This window comes from Alnus glutinosa, chromosome 2 (assembly GCF_958979055.1).
Source record: "Alnus glutinosa chromosome 2, dhAlnGlut1.1, whole genome shotgun sequence".
Classification (NCBI taxonomy): Eukaryota; Viridiplantae; Streptophyta; class Magnoliopsida; order Fagales; family Betulaceae; genus Alnus; species Alnus glutinosa.
In genome coordinates, this window is record NC_084887.1 from 8,992,921 (window position 1) to 9,012,977 (window position 20,057).

General features: G+C 35.1%; 3 protein-coding genes across 3 annotated transcripts; all 3 read right to left on the reverse strand.

Annotated features, from left to right (window-relative positions):
* Nucleotides 1–10,845: 10,845 nt before the first annotated feature.
* Nucleotides 10,846–13,714, reverse strand: LOC133861955 (G-type lectin S-receptor-like serine/threonine-protein kinase At4g03230). The gene is made up of 5 exons (XM_062297788.1): nt 12,331–13,714; nt 12,028–12,238; nt 11,657–11,903; nt 11,524–11,571; nt 10,846–11,439 (listed from the first exon to the last, which is right to left on the reverse strand). Exons 2-5 carry the CDS (start codon nt 12,149–12,151, stop codon nt 11,295–11,297), a joined length of 564 nt encoding a protein of 187 aa, XP_062153772.1. The 5' UTR covers nt 12,152–12,238; nt 12,331–13,714; the 3' UTR covers nt 10,846–11,294.
* A 1,082-nt stretch (nt 13,715–14,796) lies between these two features.
* On the reverse strand, nt 14,797–15,294 carry LOC133860263 (TMV resistance protein N-like). The gene has a single exon (XM_062295899.1). The coding sequence runs from the start codon at nt 15,292–15,294 to the stop codon at nt 14,797–14,799; it is 498 nt and encodes a 165-aa protein (XP_062151883.1).
* A 2,730-nt stretch (nt 15,295–18,024) lies between these two features.
* On the reverse strand, nt 18,025–19,572 carry LOC133859553 (early nodulin-like protein 3). The gene is made up of 2 exons (XM_062294982.1): nt 19,401–19,572; nt 18,025–18,521 (listed from the first exon to the last, which is right to left on the reverse strand). The coding sequence occupies exons 1-2, from the start codon at nt 19,570–19,572 to the stop codon at nt 18,025–18,027; spliced, it is 669 nt and encodes a 222-aa protein (XP_062150966.1).
* Between the last annotated feature and the right edge of the window lie 485 nt (nt 19,573–20,057).

Consider the following 20,057-nt stretch of genomic DNA (forward strand, 5'->3'; position numbering starts at 1 on the left):
GACAGGTGTTTTAGTATAAAAAAAAATAATAATAATAATAATAAATAAAGAATAAAGAACAAAAAAATCTTTAAAAATTTAAAAAAAAAAAAAAAGAAAAAAGGGGTGTCTGAGCCACCCCTTGGCCACCATGGGGGTGGCCGACCACCTTCATTTTGGCCAAGGTGAGCCACCCTCTTGACGGGTCTGGGGTGGCCGAACCACCCCATCAGGGTATTGGGAGTGGTTTGGCCACCCCCAAAAATTAAATTATAACTTATTAAACTAAAAATTCGTAATTATACTATAGTATTTATTTTGATTAATCAATAGCTCCTTTAACTTCTTATAATTACATTTGACCCCTCCATTAAATATCCATAATGAAATTAAAGTTAAAAATAAATTTACTATCGCTTTATTTCACTATCTCTTAATATTTGAGTCCATGATTAAATCTTTTGATTATTATCATAGTCTTGAACTCATATTTTATTAAGTATATTTAATTTCACTAACTCCTCATTAAAATAATCAGGCCTGAAATTATTTTGATTGTACAAGATCTCACTCTTAAATATATCAAAGTAACTTACACTTCACATTTAAGTTCATATTCCTCTCAAGATTAAGAGTCAATGTTATATAAGTAGTTGTGAATTCAAGTTATTCAATCGACAACAGTTTATATAATAGCAACTCACGTGCTCCAGTTCAGTGTATTCTAACCACACCAATATATCAATCTGAAGTCTCTACTGTCATGATCAAGAGAGATGATCATGATTGATATATTATAATCTTATCATATAGAAAACACAATTATATCATTGACTATGAACTAAGGTTTATAAGTCATAAGGTATTATGGTTTAGATGTTGAGTGATAATCTCTTTAATACACATAAACCATATTCAATGTAACTTAAGGACATAAATGTCACACACACACACACACATATATATAAGGATATGTTATCTCGGAAAATAAACAATTTTGTTATAAAATGAAAATATCACACAAAGCAAATTGGGTTTTAGGGTACTATCCATAACATAGACTACAAAAGAACAAAAGGGGAGAGTTAAGAGAGAATTCAAGAGGCTGAGCTGAGAGATAGAGTGGAAGAGCGAGAGACAAAGCAGATAAATAAAGAATGATAGAGAGAGAGAGAGAGAGAGAGGGGAGGCGAATGAGTGGCAATTTTGGCTGAGAAGGTAAACTCGTTTGGTACTGCCTTCAAAGCACACTCATGATTGTTGCTTAAGCCTCAAACAATCCTCCTAATCCTTTTATTTTGTTATCAACATAATTATAGACTAAGATATAGAGGGTAGACGAGGTTGATGAGTTGTGCTTACAAATTCTATGTCTTCCCATCCCATTAATAATTACTTGAAAATTGTAGGTTTGTAGATTCAGCTTGTTTTGCAATCTCTCTCCTCTTTGCTATATATAGTTAGAATTTGTACTTATTTATTTGAATATATTTGCTTAGAATAAGAACGATATTGTTTCCTAATTTTGTAAATATATACAAAATTTATCATATATATCTAATTTTTCATTAGACATAGTTCTCTTTCAAATTAGATTTAAAAATTTAGAATAGTTATATAAGCCCTTAAAGCAAATTTTTGTAGTGGGCCAAATGGCATGAAGAAGAGGAAAATTTTGATGGGTCGAATTGAGCACAAATTGGTTTCAATATCTTGGCCACCTCCCACAAAAAGAAAAAAAGAAAAAGAAAAAAGGAGAATGTCTGGCTGAAGTGCCTCAAGGTGATTGGCCCATCAACTAATGGTAAAGTGGGGTCTTACTCCAAAGGGAGTAAGAATAGGGGCTAGCTGCACACAAAAATAAAAAGGGGTGCAGTGAGAGAGAGAGAGAGAGAGAGAGAGAGAGAGAGAGAGAACTATAAAAGGAGAAAGGGGGAGGTGAAGGAGATGTGATTTTGACTGAGGAGGGAGACTCGTTTGGTACTGCCTCCAAAGCACACTCATAATTGTTGCTTAAGCCTCGATCAATCCTCCCAAACCTTTTATTTTGCAATCAACATAATTATAGGCTAAGATATACGGGGTAGACAAGGTTGATAAGATGTGCATATAAATTCTATGTCTTCGCATCTCGTTAATAATTACTTGAAGATTTTAGGTTTGTAGATTCTGCTTGTTTTGCAATCTCTTTCCTCTCTCCTATATATAGTTTGAAATAATTCGTTACTTATTTATATGAATATATTTTATTAGAATTATATTGATTTTGTTTTGTGATTTTGTATAAATCTACAAAAGTTAGCATATCTATCTAATTTTTTATTATGCTTAATTTTCTTTCAAATTGGATTTCCTCCAAATGAGTTCATAATTTTTTTTTTTATATATTTTTATTAAATGGGAAACGTGTCGCCTTCTGATTGGTATGACGTGACAACACCGTAGGTGATGTGATCTTTTGTTTACCAAAATATATCAATAATAAATAACCACTCGCAATAGGACGAATCCTTATAGGATAAGGCTATAGAGAGGCTGTCGAACTTCAAGAACTGCAGATGTATTGCTATCAAGTTTGTGAAGATTAAAAATAACTAAAAAAAAGATTGTTGAATTTGTAATTAACTAAAGTGCATAAAATAAACGTAAAAAAGAATTGAAATATAAGAGAGAGAAAGAGTAAAGTATTGACTTTACCGCTATCCGCGCATCAATGGTTAATCATATTTAATTAGAGAAATTCATTCTATGCATGCTATAAATAAACAAGAAATTATATTAAAGAATAAGTATAATCCATCTTCGGTTGGCACGGACCGTCCACTTAACCACTAAGATGCGGTACTACCCGTCTTCCCTAGGCATGGATTAGCTACATCTTTAATAGGATACATACAATCAATGTAAAAGTATAACCCATCTTCGGTTAGTAAGAATCGTCTACTTAAGTTACACTAAACTGCGGTGTAGTACGATTCGTCTTCCCTAGGCATGGCCTATCTAATGCTCTTAATCACATGTCAATTAAACCCGTTGTATAATCATCATTCTCATAATCACAGAAAATAAGAATGATTTAAGTTCAATAAAGGTAAAAAGCTTTCTAAGACAAGAGAATAATTCTACCAATATTGATTATGAATTGAAGAACAATTGCATTAAAAGATGAAGAACAATATTAGGGGCACTACATTCCTCGCCCCTTAACGGAATTTCATCCTCGAAATTCGTAAACTTTGCCACGCATAAAGTTTACTCTAAAGGAAACTTAACTTTTAAGTTTTCACTTATCTTAATTGGGTGACACAAATTTTAAGTGTAGTGTCTAATCACTGAACATAGGTTATTCTAACTGTTCACATATAGAAATGTTCTAAGGAATAAAAAGGATGTAAGAAAATAATGCATATTGGCTTCCTATCTCTCATCTCACCATATAACTTTAACCTACATGGTCATCATCTGACTTTTCACCATTTACATCATTTCCATTTTTCTGCTTCAGCATAAAGGTCTACTTTTAATAGGGTTCATTGTCTCTTGTACGTCCGTGATACCACATGATCAAATCATCATGTTGTCAAGTACCTTAAGTAATATTCCAGAATTTCATCTTATCTTCTATTATTGAAATTCCATCTTATGTTATTGAAATTCTACCTCCCAATTCTAGAGAAGAACCTTATTCATGACCTAACGCCTCCTATTCATCGAATAAGAAACAATCTTTAATACCTTTTATTCTAGACCTCAAAATTTTAAATCATGCTATACATAGAGTTCATATTAAGCAAAAATTTTGACCTAAATGTTATTTACCTTAATCATCCTCCGGTTGGCCTTATATATCCAAAAATTACTCAAATCTGTATTATATCATAAGCACTTTGGTCTATGAAATTATAGTTTTCGACTATCCTTTAAATCCATGATATCTTTAATTGGATGTGAGGCTTATAATTAAGTCCTATTTAAACAATTTTTGTGTTCTTTATCCAAAAGGGTGTAAGACAATAATATTTTCTTATGTTTCTTTTTATCTATTAATATCCAAAATCTTATGAAACTATCAATCCTTTGAATTTCTATTTCTTTATCTAGGTACAACATTTTATATAGTACCATGATATATTTTATGGGTTTGACTCATCGACTAAGATATGTATGGGTACTAACCTTATATGGTACCACGATCTTTTCCTTGTTCCGTCATAAACAATATCGTCCTCAAGATATAAATAATTTGATTCTTAATATCCATCTAATTTAATCATGCCATTAATTTAATTTTGGGTATTATCGGACATTTCTCTATGCTATCGTATCTTATACAAGAGTAGTTATTACTACCTTCTATCTTAATGGTTGAGTACTTTATATTAAAAATTTAATGTAATTGGCGCAAATAAATGAATGCGAAATTCCTAAATTATAAATAGTATGTCTAACGCTATCTATTTAAAGAATGATACCTGCCACCACATCTGTATATTCCTCTTCTTCTTCAGCACCACTAGGGGTAAATGAATATACTTGTGCTTGGGCAGGATATTGTTGTTGGGATCTACTTCCTTGTGGCCTTGATCCTTCAAAAGAATTTGTAGGGCAATGCTTCTGCAAGTGACCAGACTTACCACACTTGGAACAGCTCGGGCCTCCTATTCTACAATCTCCCCCAAGCAGTTTTCCACACTTGTTACAGGGAGGTCTCTGATTCCTAGTGCTGGCGAAAGGTTCCTACCAACGGTTGGCTTGGAATCGTTCTCTATTGCTGGCCTTTTTGATGAATGCGACGTTTACTGCATTGATCGCTTTTTCAGGTCATAGGCTGCTGTTGATTCGTGGATTCCCCTCTCCGTAAGAGATGCTACCTCCACTAATCTAGCGTGGTCCTTAATCTCGTGGCATAAGACTCTCTTTTTGATTCGAGGGCTGAGACCGTTCTCGAAGTGCTTCGCTTTCGACTCTTCGTCCGAGATTAGGTTAGAGATGAACCTAGCTAGTTCCATGAATCGGGCGAAGTGTTGTTCCACCGTTATGTTGCCTTGGACTAGGTTCTGGAACTCAATAGATCGAAGTTGTCTTTGAGCCCTAAGGACAAATCGCCTATTCTACTCCATTTTGAAAAACTCCCAGGTAATTTCAGTTTTGTTCACAAATTCTGAAAGCAACACCTTCTTTGAGGTCCACCATCTTCTGGCTTCTCCTGTCAACTTCAGTCTAATATAATGAACCTTTTGTTCGTCAGTACAGCCAAGAGTGGTGAATAGTACCTCAATATCCGTGAGCCACGCCTATGCTAGATTGGGTCCTTCTATACCTTCAAACAATCGAAAGTGGTGACTAGAGAAGTCATGAATTGAGCAACCTAGATGCTCAGCTTGCTCGTTACGTTGTGGGATTCGTGCTACCACTTCGGCGAAGTGCCTAGTTGTGTCAGCCATGAATTGGGCCAAAGCGGGGTGCACTCCATCGTGGAACGATGGACGTGGAGGTGGTAGTTCGTCATCACCATTTTCATGGTGGTGTGTCTCTTGGTTAATATCGCACAATGGGCTGCGTCTAAGTGGCATGATGCTGAACCAAAGCATTAATCATCCCACATTTATAATAAAACAAAGTTATTAAAAACATAAACAGAGACTATATTAGTAACTATTTAATTACATGCTTAATCATATTATATATTGTACATTTGCAATATATATATATATATATATATTCTTCAAACAAAGACAAATTACACGCTTTTACCCAAAAATTATTTTTAAGGTTTCTTTAAATTCTCTTCACTTAACATGCCTTACTACACTTTCAAGCACATTTTTTATAACTAAGGTTAATAAACTTACTATTTATAAAGTTTCACACAAAAAGGCTCATGTTCCCAAATGGATTAAATCCATCCGAGGTTAGTCTAAACCTTACGTTCCTGTTGTCTGCTAAAAATTTCGGATGTAAGAGGTTGAATGACTTCCATGCCTCACTATCGGATGGATGCCTCAATACGCCGCCCTTAGTGTGGCCTTCTGCATGCCACCTCATATAGGGTGCAGTATGCTCCGACATAAACAGCCTCTATAGTCATGGGATGAGTGGAAACCACCACAACACTTTCACCAGGCGTCTCTTCCTCGACGATATGGGTTGACCATCCTTGTCTAAATGAATTTCATCATTTCACTTAGATTCACCACAAACGGTACATGAATCTAACTCCTCATTGCCCTTTCAGAATAACATACAGTCATTACGGCTCGCCAGAATCTTCTCAAACCTGAGCCCCATGTCCCTGAGAAACTTTTTTGCCACATATGTATTAATTGGTAAAGTCTCATCACTCTCAGGCAACAACTGAATGATGAACTCAAGCAAAGCTGAGAATATAGTGTTACTAAGTCCACCAACGCACTTCAAGTTGTACAGGTGTATAGAGTATCACTCAGTTTGCTATGTTTAGTACCCCCATGAAGTGGCTTCTCTGCCTTTTTAAGCAAGTCGTAGTACTTCAGTACATCACCTTCAGCGGCTTCTTCATTAACAATTTCTTCACCTCCCTGCGCCACGACCTTAGGCTCACAATTGTCCTTGTTGACTTCGTGCATGCTAAATGCATCATGCAACATGGCGTGTATGTCGCCACCCTGTTTTGTGCTTCCACCCGCTGCATCTGCAGCTGATCAATTCAAATAAGAGCCTGCAGCAGGACCACGTGCATGCTTCTCATCGTTCCAATACCAAGTAGTGTAGGTAGTCCACATTCCCTTACCCCCTGTCAAGTGGGCAAATACGAAACCGGGCTAGTAGTGCTGGTTATATCGACACAACTTACAGGGGCAATGGATTTTACCATTAGGGGTTCTACAGTTATGAATTGCAAAGTCCACAAACGTAGAACCCCTTATGGTAAAATCCATTGCCCCTGTAAGTTGTGTCGAAATAACCAGCACTACTAGTCCGTTTTCGTACTTGCCCACTTGACAGGGGGTAAGGGAATGTGGACTACCTACACAACTTGGTATTGGAACGACACTCGTCTCAGTATTTCCTCGTATCCCTAGACTTTGTCATCCAAGTCTTGTCCATCTTTTTCTCTACGTACAATACAAAACAGTAACATATGAACACATAAATTTGCTTGGGACAAAATTTTACTTTAAACTAACAATTCACTTTCATGTTTTTAATGTACAAGTAGTGTCATAAATAACACAAGTATTGTCATAAATTAAATAATAGTTCCTACCATAATTTGTTGCTCTTTAGTTTCATTGATTAATTAGTTTGTTATATACCGGCCAAACCTATTAATTATATCAGTATGTAAATTTTTTTCAAATTAAAATAGTTATTAAATCTTTCTTTTGTACATTCAAACTTATTTTAAGATTAATCTATGCAATTTAATTTTTAGTTCTAAAAGGGCACATTATTATTTAAAGCACATTTTTAAAAATTTAGTTGCTAAATTTAGGGTTATTTGGAACAAATTACTCTACATTATTTTATTCGAAACTGATCTATGAAAACAACTAAGCAATTCAAAAGGATACCAAAAGGAAAAATATTGATAAATATATAAAATTCTATGGTAACTAAAATTCACAAGAATATTCGATCTAATGTTTTTTCTTTTTATTATTAATATTCACTATTTTCACTAAACCAATAGAAGAAAAAAAAAATTGTTTCTAAACTACAATAACATATTGTCTATGAAAAAAAAAATATAGACATATTTTAAATTAACTACACTTTTTTTCTTCTTTCACTAAATCAATAGAAAAACCATAAAGTAACTACAATAACCGATTTTAAACTACATTTTTTTTTTAATCCCTAAAGCAAAAGAAAAGAAAAACTACAACAACTACAATAACAGATTTTAAAATACAGTTTTTTTTTTCTTCACTAAAGCAATAGAAAAAAAAATGGAAGCTAGCTATAGCTTCAACCCACGACCACCGGTGGTCGTGGTTCTCGATCGGCTTGCACAAGTCGAGAGAGAGAGAGAGGGAGAGAGAGAATCATACCGGAGGATGCTGGTGGCCAGTTGTCGGAGGAAGTGGTGGTGGTTGGCGGAGAGAGAGAGAGAGAGTGAACCTTTTCAGAAATGGAGAGGAAAAGTGCATGCTGCACAGGGTTTTCTAGAAACAATTAGTGATGTGTCAGTAATGACACGTCATTATTGACGTGTCACTGATTTTTTTTTTTTTTTTTTCAGAGAAATTTATGGAGGGAAAAGTATATATATATATATATAAACATGTGTTAATGTTTTATTCCTTCGATAGACTATCACAGATGGCACTCCTTCTACGCGAGCACAGGCGTACATAAAAACTCACAAGAGGAAGGATGTAAGCTATCCAAATGACATAATAAGGAAGAGATGTGTATGCTACTCACCTTTTATATCTTGTTTTACTTATGTGTGTGATAACTTCTTTACGATGCAAATTTGTCTGACGCATCAACATTTAATACAACTGTTAGTATTTTATATTGGATACATTCTGGTTGACAAAAATACTTTATGTAACGGTTGCTTTTTAGCAAAATTATCAGTTTTATTCAAAGTCTTCAAGTAATATGGACAACATCTCATTTCATGCTATGTGTATGTTCACAAGTTTCTAAGAAGATATCCATGAAGATTTCATGCAATTTCCAAGTCAGAACAGCCAATTCCTGTGCAGCCGTCTAGATGGGCCTTTGAAGGCATCCGGACGCCCTGCAGTGTCTAGCAGATTGGGTTGAAGACGTCCGGACTTCAGAGCAATACCGTCCGGACGATAGGTCAAGCTTTTCCAATTTTTACACGGAGTTGGATTTCAAAAGTTGACACTGTTTGGGAAGTTTATGCAAGACGTCCGGATGATGTGGCAACACGTCCGGACGATGTCCAGCATTTCAGAATATTTCAAATTTCCGTTCGAACGCGGAAAGGAGTTATAGCGAAGACCATCCGGAGGTATATTTGTTATGGAAAGAATTACGCTATTTTGGAAGGCAGTCACAGAAGACCGTTCAGACGAGGCAATCTTCCGTCCGAATGCTCAACAACCAGAGTCCGAATTTGTCCAGATTTAGGATCTTTGTAAGCCTATTAATAGAGGGCTTTAGGCTTGTAATTTGTATGAATTCTGTAACGAATTCCACAGTGCTTAGAAAGGGTGTTTAGGGAGAATCAAAAATCCGCTAGCTCTCTAGCCGTTGCCGGTGTGTGCTTAACAGTCCGTGTTAAGTCTATCATAGGGGTCGGCCCTAAGGTTAAGGAATCCATCAAAGACCCCTTCAAGTTGGAGACTTGGTTGGGAAACGTTCACGATGGGCTTCGTGTTATAGTTAAAGGTATGATTACTGCAATAGGTTTTATGAGTACGAGTGCTTTGTAACCTGCTTTGTTTTTGGACAGTGGAGTTCCTAGGTTTGGTTGCCCTGGAGTGGTTTTTCTCTTCACAGAGTTTCCACTTCGTCAACAAATATTTTGTCTTCTTTAAATTCCGCATTTAAGATATTTTGTTTCACACAAACACACACTTGGTTCTTTTCGAAGTCAATATTTTATTTTTCAACAACATACAGGAGAGGAAGGCGGAGCTAATACCAACTAACCCTGCTGCATCGTCGAGTGTGATACAAGGGACAGCACACTAGACACCGGACGACGCGTACGCCCAAGCGCAAGGCAATAAGCCGGAGTACGCTAGTAGAGTTCGGCAGGTTGGGTTGAATATTTTGCCTATGCGAGGGACCATACGTTCATACTATACACCTTCACAGGCACGATCACAGAATCAAAGGCACACCACCTTCTCGCAAGAATATCTCTCGAGTGTGATCGAGAGAGCACTCGAGGCTGAGCGGGCAGAGCGCGAGAGAGCAATGTAGGCTGAGCGGGCAGAGCGCAATAGAGCACTAGAGGCTGAGCTGTCACGACACAGGGCAGAGATGGATGAGGTGTTGGAAGCACAGTCTCAGATTATGGCCCGTTTTAGCCACATGGAGTCAATGTGGCACCAGTCAGTATCCGTGCCCGTGGTCACTGATAATACCGTAGCACCAGACAAAAATTCCACACCTCTTTTGAATGTGAGATTGTCTGTTGGTAGCGGATCAGGTAATAATTAATGACTTTTTTTTTTCCTTAGTATGATGACGTTTGTTTAAATCCACACGTTGCTCAATGCTTAAGACTTGATATGATTCGATCATATTGTTTGCTAACTGTGTTTGTTTTATCATTCGCAGATGATATGAAGCATGCTGCGCAGTCGCTCGGTCATGAAAATCTTGACGACGACTAAGATTTGGTTACATTTAGGGTTTATTTTAGTTGGTGAATACGTACTTGTATTTTTTGTTCCTGTTTTGCAATATGTATATAGATTATGTTTTTTTAATCTGTATAATTTGTTCATATCTATGACATAGATTGATTGTATGTTTGTTGAAACTTGTGTTTTGATTTCAAATAGTTGTGATTGTTGATGATCAATGAAAATGTAAATTGTTGATGGATTGATGGAAATGTAATAGTTTAGGGTTTAGGGTTAGGGTTTAGGGTTATGGGTTTAGGGTTTAGGATTCATGTCAACCGCCAAAAATTTTAAAAATACATTCGAGAGAGCAAAAAAAAAAAAATTGCACTAATTTGTTATATGTCATTTTGACACGTCACTAACTTTAGTGACGTGTCAAACAGTGACACGTCACTAAATCCCCATTAGTGGCGTGTTCATTAGTGACGTTGGAGACACGTCACTAATGACACGTCACTAAATGTCAGTCACAAAAAATTGTTCTTTCTTTTTTATTTTTTTTTATTTTTTTGTAGTGATAGTAGATTTTTCAAGTAAGCACCATATCTACGAGTAGCTTGGCTACTCTACCAGAAATGATATCAAATGTTTGGTCCACTCGAATCTTTGCATTGGTATCAAGCATTATCATGTTTGTTAAAAATTACTATTAGTTCATTCCGTACATGTTATATCCTGCTTTCATGTAACAAATGCAGGCTTTTTTAAAGTTGGAACTTTTTGAGCTTCACTATCAAGCATGGCAATAACATTTGACATGGTGGGGCAGTCATTTGGATCTTTTTGTAAGAACAAGAGTCCAATATTTACACAGTTCACAAACTGATCGGCATTGCAAACTCCATGTAGACCCAGGTCCATAAAATCCAATACTTTGTTTTCTTCCCACAATCTCCACGCCTAAGACAATTTTAAACTCAGAATTTGAATGAAGCATAAAATGACCAAAACAATGTAGTGATTAAGGAAAATTAAACACATTTACATATTCTATAAGGCTATGGCTAGTCTTGACTTATAAAAGTCTACATTCCTTTTTCCGCTTATAATCTCAAGTAAAAGTATACCAAAGCTAAAAACATCGAATTTTACTGTAAAAAGTCCATCTGAGAAAGACTCTGGAGGTCGATAGCCACTGCATGCCAAAAGTCATCAGTAAATAAGGTAGGCACTTATATATTTGTGTAAACAAAGTTGGGGGATTGAAAATTTTGCTTACCGAGTTCCAACGATTGTGGTTTCCACGATATCCGAAGACATATAGTTACTGCATGGCAACATTCATCAATGGATAAGGTAGGCAGTTGTATATTTTGTGTAAATAAAATTGAGGGATTGAAAATTGTGCGTACAAAGTTCTAACAACTTTAGTTGTGTAAATTGTGTTTGTTCGGGTTTCTTTGCCTCCAACAATCCTTGCCAAGCCAAAGTCAGATATTTTGGGGTTCATCTCCTCGTCTAAAAGAATGTTGCTGGGTTTCAGATCTCTGTGAATGATCCTCCAATTGGAGTCACGGTGAAGATAAAGAAGCCCACGAGCTATTCCCAAAATGATGTTGACGCGCATTTCCCAATCCAAGCACATGCTTTGCTTTTTATCTTGCGAGGTTTTCATTCCCATTCAAGAGAACAGTTTTAGCAACAATAATAAATCATTTTTTACTACAACAAGTTACAGTTTATCAAGCATTGCAAGATATTAGAATTAGGTTTAGAAACCAACCAAATATAAATGAGTCTAAGCCTTTGCACTGCATGTACTCATAGAGTATAATCCTTTCTTCTCCTTTTATGCAATATCCACGAAGCTTAACAATATTCTTGTGTTGAAGTTTTGAAATCACCATCACCTCATTTTCAAATTCTTCTACACCTTGTAGTGAGGTTTTTGAAAGCCGTTTCACCGCAATTTTTTGGCCTTCCAAAAATGTGCCCTGGGACCAAAGTCATCATACTCAAGATATTACTACTAACCAGAAACTAGTTTACATGAAGATTACATACTAATTAATATTGTTGAAATCACCTCGTAAACAGACCCAAAGCCCCTTGCTCCAAGCTTGCATGAATTGGAAAAGCTATTTGTAGCTGCTAAAATGCCAAAATATGGCACAACTATGCCTTTCTCATATTCTTCTCTGAACTCACCCGAGTCTATCAAGTCTTTGACATAATCTTTTCTTTTTGTTTGAATAAAAAAAACTATTAATTGCTTTGCCAAGTTTTTTCCAGTCTAATGCACGAAGAGCTTGATTTCCTCTGTGACTTCTTCTATTTTCTAAGTTCACAAGACAACCATACATAGTAGTTATATTGTGCATAGTATGCATTATTAAAAGGATAAATAGTTTGACAGAACCTGTGATATATTGTGCACAGTATGCATTATTAAAAGACACAAAATTAGAACAATCGAGAGTTTTGCAAATGGATCAAACCCTTTTGGCTAAAATTTTCTCTAATGTTTTCAAGAACTCACTCGAGTCGATCAAGTCTTTGGCATGTTTTTCACTGTCTAATGCATGAAGTGCTCGATTTTTGCTGACACTTCTTCTTCTTTCTAGGTTAAGAAGACGACCATAAAAAATAGTTACATTATAATGACATGAAAGGATAAATAGTCTGACAAAACCTGAGATATATTGTGCATTGTATACATTATTAAAAGACACAAAATTAGAACAATCGAGAGTTTTGCAAATGGATCAAACCCTTTTGGCTGAAATTTTCTCTAATGTTTTCAAGAACTCACTCGAGTCGTTCAAGTCTTTGACATGTTTTTCACTGTCTAATGCATGAAGTGCTCGATTTCTGTTGACACTTCTTCTGCTTTCTGGGTTAAGAAGATAACCATAAATAATAGTTACATGATAATGAAATGAAAGGATAAATAGTTTGACAAAACCTAAGATATTTTGTGCACAGTATGTAGTATTAAAAGACACAAAATTAGAACAATCGAGTGTTTTGCAAATGGATCAAACCCTTTTGGCTGAAATTTTCTCTAATGTTTTCAAGACCTCACTCGAGTCTATCAAGTCTTTGGCATGTTTTTCACTATCTAATGCACAAAGTGCTTGATTTCCGTTGACACTTCTTCTTTTTGGGTTAAGAAGACGACCATAAATAATAGTTACATGAAAGGATAAATAGTTTGACAAAACCTGAGATATATTGTGCACAGTATGTATTATTAAAAGACACAAATTAGAAAAATCGAGAGTTTTGCAAATGGATCAAACCCCTTTTGGCTGAAATTTTCTCTAATATTTTCAAGAACTCACTTGAGTCTTTCAAGTCTTTGACATGTTTTTCACTGTCCAATGCAAGAAGTGCTTGATTTTCGCGGACACTTCTTTTGCTTTCTGGGTTAAGAAGATGACCATAAAGAATAGTTACATGATAATGACATGAAAGGATAAATAGTTTGACAAAACCTGAGATATATTGTGCACAATATGTATTATTAAAAGACACAAAATTAGAAGAATCGAGAGTTTTGCAAATGGATCAAACCCATTTGACTGAAATTTTCTCTAATATTTTCAAGAACTCACTTGAGTCTTTCAAGTCTTTGACTTGTTTTTCACTGTCCAATGCATGAAGTGCTTGATTTCCGCGGACACTTCTTTTGCTTTCTAGGTTAAGAAGACGACCATAAAGAATAGTTACATGATAATGACATGAAAGGATACATAGTTTGACAAAACCTGAGATATATTGTGCACAATATGAATTATTAAAAGGCACAAAATTAGAACATCAAGAGTTTTGCAAATGGATCAGACCCTTTTGGCTGAAATTTTCTCTAATTTTGTCAAGAACTCACTCGAGTCTATCAAGTCTTTGACATGTTTTTTGCTATTTAATGCACTAAGAGATCGATTTCTGCTGTCACTGCTTCTGCTTTCTGAGTTAAGAAAACAACCATAAATAATAGTTACATGATAATCACATGAAAGGATAAATAGTTTTATTTGAATTCAAAGGGACAAAACCTCATATGGTGCACAATGTGCATTATGAAAAGCCACAGATCGGAATTAGAATAATCGAGAGTTTTGCATATGGATAAGACCCTTTTTGTTGGAAGTTTCTCTAATGTTTTGAAGAAAATAAGTACCTTCAGTTAGAGAGCTAATCGAGTTGTAGATGGCTTTAGCGATAGTTGTCTTGTCAATTCCACCGGTTTCGAAGATACCTACCATGCACGTATTGTTATTCTTTTCCAAATCTAAAAGCAGCTTCACATATTCTAGTCGGGACTTTGGATACTGGACATCTTGGAAGTATGTATTTTACTATTTTTTACTATTTTCGAATTCACCCATTCAATGATTTCTTCAATAGATTCATGTTCATTCCTACCAATACAAAATTTGTAAAAATACATTGTATGTTAAAAATGATTAAATTTCAAAATATGATCTTAATCATGTAAAAGAAAGTTTTAACAAATTTAGAATTCTTTTTTATGAGATAGAAAAGGTGATTAGAAATGCCTGTTCCCCAAAAGCTTCCCGGAAAAATTGGCCACTTGTGATAGAGCTGTCTTCCGACTCTGCACCTTCCTATGATGATGCTTAAACCTTTCTTCAAGTTTAACGAATGCTTCTCCAACATTATTGGTTTGATTCCGTACTTCCGATGGATCTACATGATAGAAGACCGGCAGAACATGTTGCTTCCATATTTTTTTACACTCGAGGATCTTTATCAACTCGTCCAAGCACCAATGGGATGATGCATAGTTTTTAGAGAGTACAATGATTGAAATTGTTGACTCTTCAATGGCTTTGAGAAGTGCTGGTGAAATTTCATCTCCGCTTCTAAGCTTGTCGTCCATGAAGGTGTTGATACCGTTTCGACGCAAAGCTGTGTATAGATGGGCAATAAAAGTTTTGCGAGTATCTTTGCCTCTAAAACTCAAAAATACATCGTAAGTCCACCGTTGAATACTAGAGGAAGAGGCTCCTTGAAAAGCTTTCATGGAAGAAGTTATGCTCTATGTATGCAAATCTAGTAGAAAAAATTGAGAGAGTTGCAGATACCACAGCTCCGATGCCGCGTTCAATCTAATTAAAAACGTACAAGGCCATGAAACTTCTTGGCAAAATCCTTGTTTGTACAGATCAGAAATCCAACCTGGTCAACTTCCCCACCTTACCGAAATATTAATTTATTATCATTATTTAGAGTATGACTTTGCCCCCCCTGGCCTCCTCACGTTTCAACAATAACCCAACCTGGTCAACTTCGGCACCTTTACCATGGTTAGTGCGGAACCCACAAAGTCAACCCCCTCAATTCATAACCCCGACCCACAAACTCACCTCGTCTAGCTAGGTTCATTTTCTTAAATGTTTATGTCATTGGATCGCAAATACAATGCTTTAAATAGGATTTGAACTTGCAACATTTGCTATTTGACCATTACAATTATTCGTTAGACAAGACTAATTTTTTAGATTGCGGTAAGGGTATTTTTATTTTCCTACAAATTTTTTACCAAGTAATTTGACAATTTATAATTGATAAATTGATTAAGCAAAATGTTTAACTTGTTAATTTCCTTATAATTAGTGGCTAACTTTTCAACCACAAACCATTTGATCAATTATGAATTGTCATGTTAATTTGTAAAACAAAAAAATGTACGTAGTAGAAATTATAGTGCCTTATGTCATCAAAATAAATTGAAATATAAGGTTTAGGATAATAGAAGGTGGCACTATGAGAGAAGGTATATTCTCCTAATGAGGATAGTGAGGGACATTTTTTGTCTGGAACAATTTTTGTGCTAATTTTTTTTTTTTTTTTTTCACCTTTTTCACAAAGCAGTTTTGAAATAGGAAAATGATAAATTTACAAGGCCCACTCCCATGTGAGGGGGTGTTGTACAGTTGTTGTGGTGTTGTTGTGTAGGAATCAAGGCCCTTCGAAATAATGTGTTGTACCCATTTTTGAAACATTTTTATCCACTGCGTCAGCGTCATATGCAGAAGATGCAGTCCAGCCATATGTTTGGTTTCAACTTGTGTTTGTTTCTTAGAAATTATTTTGTATAATGTAAAAGTTTTCGTTTTGTTTTACAATTGAAACTGCAGTAAAATTTACATCATGTAATTGATGGTTCTTTTATGCTCGTGAGTAGAATAATGGGTTAGAAGAAGGAAAAAAAAAGAAAAGAAAAAGGAAGTTAAGACTGTTAAAGTCTATTACAAGTCATGCGTGCATCTCACATGTTTTCGGACACTTGTCAACTTATTAAACCGGTTTGTAACTAATTTTTGTTCTTTTATTTTTCCTAAGCCTTTCAACTTTTTTTTTTTTTTTTTTTCCTTTTTCTTTTCTTTTGGGTAAATTACGTATAAAGGGCCTTGATATTTTTTTGAGGCCTTTTTAAAACAGGGGAACTTGGTTGCCTACCTTTTGAGTCGCCCTTCACTTGTATATATATATATATATACGGATATACCAGTGAAGTTGGGTATGATAATTACCAAATAGAGATTAAAAAAAATAAAAAAAAGGTTTAATTGGCTGAAGTAATCAAAGATAAGGTGAGAAAGCCGAAATAGTTTGTATATTCAAACAAGAAAACCCAGCAGGTAATTAGAAAAAAGCAGACCCAGCAGGTGCAGGTCTTAATTAGTTGAATATTATCGGTAGCTGGCGGGGAAGGGGAAATGAAGAAGCTTTCTTTAGACTTCTCGCGGTTAAACTAAAGCTAACATTACTAAAATATGTCTAATTCCATTTATTTATATTTGGGCCAACTGTTGTGTTAAAGAGCAGTTAATAACCGGTTAATGCGCGAGTCACTCATGAGTTAAGTGAGTTAACCTTGATCTGTTTATTAAATGAGTTAATTTGAGTCAACTCAAACTGACCCAAACCCACTAATTTCGTATCATATTAAATTTATAGATCATGCAAAAAATTATCCTCCTAAACTTTCCTCAATTTCAGCTTTTGTGTTATTTACGCATGCTTTAAAGCACATTCCCAGTGATGCTGGATAAAATTATATTCAAAGATCTATGCAAGTTGCCCTTATATATATGGCCTTTGTCCTATATTAATGTAAATTGCAATTACTAATTCCGTTTTTGTCACATTGTGCTCAAAATTGTAATTCTTTCTAAATTCAAACTCTATCCTCTTTAACATGGCTTAAATAAGAATCACTTTGATTTCAAGAGCACATACACGCCTATACCCCACTTGTGAATAGGGAGAATAACTTCTTCCTCTCAAGTCTTGATGATATATATATATAGGCGTATTAATAAATTGTAAAAGGCAACTCATTAATGAAAAAAGACAATAAAAATGTTAAACCCATTATTCTTTTATAATTTATTAATACATGTCAGTATATAATTGGAGGGTATTAAAATTATTTTTAGTTCCTAATGTGATTTTAATCATATGTTAACACGCGTCAACAAATAGTAGAGGAATTATAAGGATATCATTACTCTTGAAAGCCAAAAAATACATGTTGGTCTTGAAAAATAAAAGCATGCATATGCTCTAAGAACAAAAAAATCCATTTAAACATTAGTTTTTGAAAAAAAAAAAAAAAACAAGAGCATTTATCTAGTAACTTATGAACCAAATTAAAGAAACGAAATAATATGAATTAAACATCCAAGCAAAAATAGAAAAATCTTCAAAATCAAACACTATTTGGGGCTCCATTATTCCAAAGTCTCTAAACCATTCCCACAAAACTGCTTAACACCACACTCACTCCAATGCTAATACCCAAAGCCAACCCAACCGAACCAGCTGCACGACCAGGTGCACCAGATTTTGCTGATGGAGATGGTAACGGAGACTCAAAATCCGACGGACTCTCACTGGGCTTAGGTGACCCACTACCTGGTGACTCTCCTTTCGGGCTCTCAGGCGATGCCGGAGTGTCAGCGGCCGGGGATGGCGACGCAGATGGCTCGGGCACGGGAGAAGTAGAAGGCAGAGAAGAGTGGCGAGTTTTGTTTCGCACGGCCAATACAACGACGATGAGCTTCTGGCCCTTTTGGCAGTTTTTGCCACTGCCACTGATGAAGAAAAATGGACCCGAACGACCAAACGTAAAGATTGAGTGGCCGTCTGCTAAGGTCTGCATCGGACTGGTGGTGTTGCATGCATAGTAATGTTCCTTTGTCACGACCAAGACCGAGTCAGATCCTTTCTTGTATTTGAAAGCTACACCAATATGAAGAAAGAATCAATACCCATAACTCAAAAAATATAAAATCAACTTTTATATCATTGAAAAAATGATTTTTTTATTTTTTATTTTTTTAATACCAAAGGTGACCCTTTTTATTAATTTGAAGGAAAAAACAATGTAAAAGTGTTTAATTTAACACACTTGCTCATGTTTCTTTTTAAAGTTTGAAGGACAATATGTGATGGTAATTTGGGGACTAAAAGTGAGTATGAAATTGTGTTGGGAAATAAAGTTTTTATATTCAAAAAGAGCTTTTGAGGAAAAAAAAAAACTTTATTTTTAAACTTTTCTCAAAAACAAGTTTTTGGCATTTTTAAGAGCAAAAAAAAAAAAAAAATCCAAACAGATCCATTTTTGTTTTACACTGTTTTTTAGGTAATAAAAGTACTTTTTAAATTCTTTTACACAATCTCGGATTAGGATCCAAATTATGTGAATTACGACTATTTTTTACATCAAACGGCGTAAAAAATAATACATATTAAAGATATGATATATTATCGAGGCACCAAAAAAAAATCATTCCAAAAGAGTTTTTATTCACTTTTGAATAGACTCAGAGCTTTTATACGACATAAAATTTAAGAACCTAATAAAAATATACTCAATTCTTATGGTTAACATGCCACATTTTTAATATGTAATATTTTTCATGTCGTTCGATGCATTAAACGACCTAAATTCACATAATTTGAAAATTTACAATTTTAAAGAAATTGTAAAGGATCTTAATCCGGTAATCTCAAACAGGTTATAATGTATATTTTTCCAACCAAAAAAAAAGGAAAAACATAAATGATTTTATATATATATATAGAGAGAGAGAGAGAGAGAGAGAGAGGGGGGCTTACAGAGAGTATCATTGACTCGAAACCTATTTCTTTCAGCCCAGTGATTGTACTTCTCAGAAGGGTGTAATACCCAGCCATCTTTGCCACCGACAAAGAAATTGTAAGCTTGAGATGTGCTGAGAAACCCCATTAATATCACAAACAGAACACCAAGAAATCTTTTAGACCCCATTAATATTCACTACTCCAAGTACTTGTATATCCAACTGTTTCTGCGACTACAACAGAGAGAGAGAGAGAGAGAGAGAGAGAGAGAGCTGGGATGAGAAACGAAGGTGAGGTCGGTGAGGGATATATAGATCTCTCGAGGGCTGGGTTTGTGAGGAGGTGACCGTTGTAGAGAGCATGCATGCAAAATGGCATAAATTTTGTATGCGTTTCGAGAGGCTTTAATTTATGTCTCAGCGAATGAGGGTTGCTACACGTCGCGCCATGCGAGAGACTCAAAGGTCATCAAAGCTTTGGAAATGTCGTTTTAAATGGGCTTTCTTCTCTTTCTTAATGCTGTTTTATGTTACAAAACAAAACGTAATTTTTGTCATTTATTTTCGTGCCATTAAATTTACAGATATGCCAACAAATTGTAAAAGAGTGGTGTATCGATCAATCTACAACGTTATTTAAATTTTAAATACCTTTCATAAAATCGATAAGATT